Here is a 4,837-nt window from a genome sequence, read left to right as displayed (position 1 = left end):
CATCAATATCTTATCTGTCTAGTCTAATGAGGTTAATAGGCTACTAACTTAAAACAACATTGCGTGTTCAAACTTATTGGAACAATAGATTCCTAGTGCTACTTCTACCCAAAGACGGTGACACACATAAAAGGCTTAGTATTAGGTTAGCGACTAGCTCTATCATACTTTTTTCATTTGACTTATATTTTAAGTCATATATACAATACTCCTATAAATATCTAATTGGACTATGCAATCAAAAAGTGAATGGTGGAAAAACCAATATGCCATAACATAAACTAGAAAATGAAGCATAATTATAGCATGATATCAGTAGAAACAAACTTCACAAAGTACAAATGCTGTAATATATAAAAATCCATCCTTGAAGCTCAAAAACATAGCTCATAACGGATGGAATGAAGAAGGAAATCACAAAACTGTTTCCTTCTTCCCTACTTATGCTAATAATTATGCTACTTAGAGTTAAGACTAGTAAAAGGTTAAATGAACAAAGGTAACAACACTATAAAGTATATATATGACCCAGAAGCTGAAAAGCTCACAAATGCATTGAGCCTAATGGAAGGAAATGAATCCACCACAACTTCATAGATGGTCTTTATTGAAAGCTCAAAGGTTGTCAGGTAAAAATATCAGCAACCGATGATTGTGGAGACGAAAGAAAACTTCAAGACTAATTCTGATCGTTGTTCCAGTAGAAAGGCCTAATGAAAGAACTTGACCCCATCTGAGGATCAAAATCATTGAATTCTGATTGTTGGTTGAGATTGGAAAATGGAATTTGAGACTGCGAAAAAAGATTAAGATTGTTGTTTGTATCCAAATCATCCCAAACAGGACTGCCTGGTCCCCAACCAGCTGGGATGGCATTAAACCATGCTGACATTTCACTCCAAACCAATTCCTGTGACTGTGAAACTGAAACTCCTTCACTCACCGTCACGTGACTCGCGTCACTCGATTCAATTCCGGAGTCATTCTCATTAGACTCCTCCATTGGAAGTGTCTGCGTCGACAACGGAGGTTCAGGCTGCTTCGTAACGGTGTTACTTGAAGGACAAGAAACAGATGAATCTGTTGTTGTTGATGTTGTTGGAGGTGGCGATGAATCTGCTTCTTCTTCTTTTTCTTTTTCTTTATCTTTATCTTTATCTTTGTTGAGAAAAAGTTCAGGGAAATTGAGTCGTGCATTCTCTCCTCTTAACTTGAATGCTTCGCGATCATAGGCTAAAGCAGCATCTTCTGCAGTATCAAATGTGCCTAACCAAAGACGAGTTCGATTTCGCGGTAGACGAATTTCGGCAACCCATTTTCCCCAATGGCGTTGTCTAACTCCTCTATAGAGTTTTGTTGTGCTTATAGGTTGAGCTTGAGGCCTAAACATTGCTCCATTGTTATTATTATTATTACCATATTGCCCTCCCAAGTACCTATTGTTATTGTTGTTCATCATCATCAACATTCTTCCTCTTGGACTAAGATTCAATGCATCACTCCAATACTGAAGAAGCTGTTGATGATGTTGTTGGGACAAAATCGGCGGCGGACTCGAAACAATATTGTTCTGTACTTGTGTCTGTGACCCAAAAGATATCATTTGTTGCTGCTGTTGTTGGTTTTGTGTTGTTTGAATAGGTTGTTGTGGTGGAGGGTGAAAAGGTAAACTGTTGTTGGTTCCAAATTGTTGAGAGTTGTTATCAAAAGCAAAGGGAAAAACAAGTCTTGAAGAAGAAGAAGAAGCTGAAGAAGGAATAGAGAAAGGTGAAAACTGGTTTTGATTTTGATTTTGATTTACACGTTCAGGGCTTTTGCTTTTCTTGAAAGGTCTATTATGTGAAACGGAAGCTTCATCAAAAACGGGCTTCCAGTGATGCTTTTGAGAAGCGCTTAATTCAACACTTTTTCCCTTTTCAATCTCCCAATTAACTTGGCTTTCACCCATTTGTGTAAACTTGTTGTGATTGTGAGATTCATCACCGAAATCCCTGTTGAATTTTCCACTGTTCTTAGCCATTTTCTTCCGCTCGCTCTCTCAAACACAGAAAAAAAAGTGATTTTTTGAAATAGAAAAAAAAAATCAACTTTTCAAATCAAATCAAATCAAAGTGAAGTAATTTAATGACCCAGATTGAGATTTGGTCAGAGTATAAAAGAAAGACCAAATTTTTAATCAGGGTTTGTTCAAAACAGCTTATTTATCCGATAAAATCAAAAAACAGAATCGGATGAAAAAGCACTTAAATTTTAAGCTACCCATTTGAAGAAAAAGAAATCCTAACAAAACGAAAAGGGAGAGAGCGAGCGGGAATGAGAATCCAATGGATAATCAATGCTTTGAATTATGCAGTGTGAATTTGTGAGGTATATGATACTCTTGTGTGGTGAAAGCCTAGGAGAATTTGATTGTGAGAAATGAGAAATGGGATGAGAGAGTGATTTATATATGAAGAAATTGAAAGGGAAAGGGTTTAAAAGTTAAATTTCAAATTTTTTTTGGGTTTAGTGATTAAAGAAGCAAAGAATTAGAGACAATGTGTAGAAGTTTCTTCAATGGGTGGCTGAATGGAGCCCACACGGTTCTGCCTTTGCTTCAATACCAATCTCTTTCTTTTTAATAAATACTAAAAGTTTATAATGTGATTAATTTTGTACTTCAAAAGAATTGTTTTGAATAAGTCATTATACTCAATCATATATTAAGGTGTCAATTTCAATTTTGTTCTAAAACTTATAAATTTTTAAAAAGTCTTATTTTTCTTTTTTATTATTATTAATATTATTATTATTATTATTATTATTATTATTATTATTATTAATATTATTATTATTAATATTATTATTATTATTATTATTATTATTATTATTATTATTTATTATTATTATTATTATTATTATTATTATTATTATTATTATTATTATTATTATTAATATTAAACAAAATTTAAATGAATTGAGCTCGGACTCATCATATTCTTTAAAATTTTAATACACTTCAATTCTAATACACCTCGTGTATTTCTCAAGAAGTGCATACAAATTTAATTCCTTCATTTTGATAAGCAAGTTTCCAAACTTATTGTGTCCAAAATCTTTTATCCAAAGTTTATATTTATTAGTTGTTAAGTTATATGTAATTTTATTATTATAAAATAAATCTTTGGTAATACTATCTCCGTTTTTTATTATAAGTCGTTTTCTAAAAATATTTTCTAGAACAGTATAAGTCATTTTATAATACCAATATTTCTATTATACTCTTAAATATTTATTATTTTTTTCTTTTAAATATATCAATTTATCTTTTCAATATTATTAATGAAAGACAATTTTGTAAAACATTTCATAATTTCTCTTTTTTATACCACAATTATTACATTTTTAATACGGTATTCCCGTTAATTATGGTAATAATTTTTTGGGTAATGCTAATTTGTGCCTTGAGGCACAAGTTAAGAAATAAATAAAGTAAAAAAAATCTTGGAAATTGTGTAATGAATTTAATACAAGTTCATAATTAATGATTCTATTGTTTTTTTCAATAAATTTTTTTTATTTGTGGGTTTTTTAACTTGTGTCCTTGGGGCATAAATTAGCATTATCCTAATTTTTTTAGATATATATTTTTTTATTTACTATAAGACATTAGTGAAATGTATATAGAGTAAAATGATTTGAATCTCAACATCAACAATATTTTATTTATCGTGATATAATGAGCTTGAACTTGTATATTACCACGGTTTTTATAATCAACCGTGATGTAAGATGCAATCATTTCATCACGGTTCATATTATCAACTGTGGCGAAATGTGTTACATATCTATATATAAGCAAAATTATCTCTCGCTTCAGTACATAACAATCGTCTCTCAAAATAAAACCCTAACATCTCTTTCACTCGTCTCTCTCAAAATAAAATCCTAACATCTTTGTCACTCGTCTCTCTCATATAGAAACCTCAAGCTTATGCAGCAAACTCATCTTCTTTGAAGGGTTATCTTTGTTGCATCAAATTTTAACAAATGACTGCCTTGCAGGTTCGTCTTCACAATAGTGTATGTTTCAAAATATGTTTATGTATTATTGTTTACGTTGCAATAGTTTATTTTATAATGCTTGAACTTTTTATTTGTTTTGACTTATAGGTAAGGATGGTGAATGCAAAAATTAATGAGATGAAGTTAAAGTAAACGCTGCAAACTTGTTTGTGAAAGACTCAAAATGACATCCATTTAAAATTAACACAAGTTTGTAGCTCTCACTTCAGCTCCATCCTTCTTTCATTGTGGATGTCATTCTGTGACAGATACGTTTCTGAAATATTCTATGAGTTGATATGTTATTATTGTTATTAATAAAAGTTGTATATTGTATGTAGTTTATGCTATGTGCTGATGATTTAGTTGTTTTTAATAAGAGCTGTTTGTTGTATCTTGTGTGTTGTTTATGGTTTGTTGTTGATGAATATTGTTGTTAATGTTTGTTAAAAGATGAGTTTATCATATCTTATGTGATTTGAGGGTTTTTCAAACCCCTTACCGAATATATAATTTTTCAGATTGCAAGTGAAAATTATAATATGATAAAGAAAGTCATATTAGAAAATAAGTTATACGTTCAATTTTAGATAAGAATTTTGCAGTTTGTTATTTGTATTTCGTTCTTTAACCGTTAGATATTGGTTTAATGCTTCTAGTTCTTCAACCGTCCATTTCTCCACCTCAAATTTTGTTTACAAAGTAAATAATATTCTGTAAAATGAACTAGAGGTGAAGGAAGGGGAGGTTGAAGAACTGTGAGCATTAAATCAAGTTCTAACCGTTAAAGAGC

At 30.8% G+C, this 4,837-nt stretch overlaps 1 protein-coding gene across 1 annotated transcript; it reads right to left on the bottom strand.

Moving 5' to 3' along the window:
* Nucleotides 1-246: 246 nt before the first annotated feature.
* Nucleotides 247-2,494, bottom strand: LOC127086869 (ethylene-responsive transcription factor ERF054). Its single transcript, XM_051027689.1, has one exon. The coding sequence runs from the start codon at nucleotides 2,018-2,020 to the stop codon at nucleotides 680-682; it is 1,341 nt and encodes a 446-aa protein (XP_050883646.1). The 5' UTR covers nucleotides 2,021-2,494; the 3' UTR covers nucleotides 247-679.
* Nucleotides 2,495-4,837: the final 2,343 nt, after the last annotated feature.

The sequence above is a fragment of the Lathyrus oleraceus genome, chromosome 5, assembly GCF_024323335.1.
Source record: "Lathyrus oleraceus cultivar Zhongwan6 chromosome 5, CAAS_Psat_ZW6_1.0, whole genome shotgun sequence".
Lineage (NCBI taxonomy): Eukaryota > Viridiplantae > Streptophyta > Magnoliopsida > Fabales > Fabaceae > Lathyrus > Lathyrus oleraceus.
The sequence above is the reverse complement of the archived record's forward strand: the minus strand, read 5'-3'. Positions and strand labels throughout refer to the sequence as shown.

Coding starts and splice junctions, on each gene's coding strand:
- LOC127086869 (XM_051027689.1), bottom strand. CDS start 2,020: ATGGCTAAGAACAGTGGAAAATTCAACAGGGATTTCGGTGATGAATCT.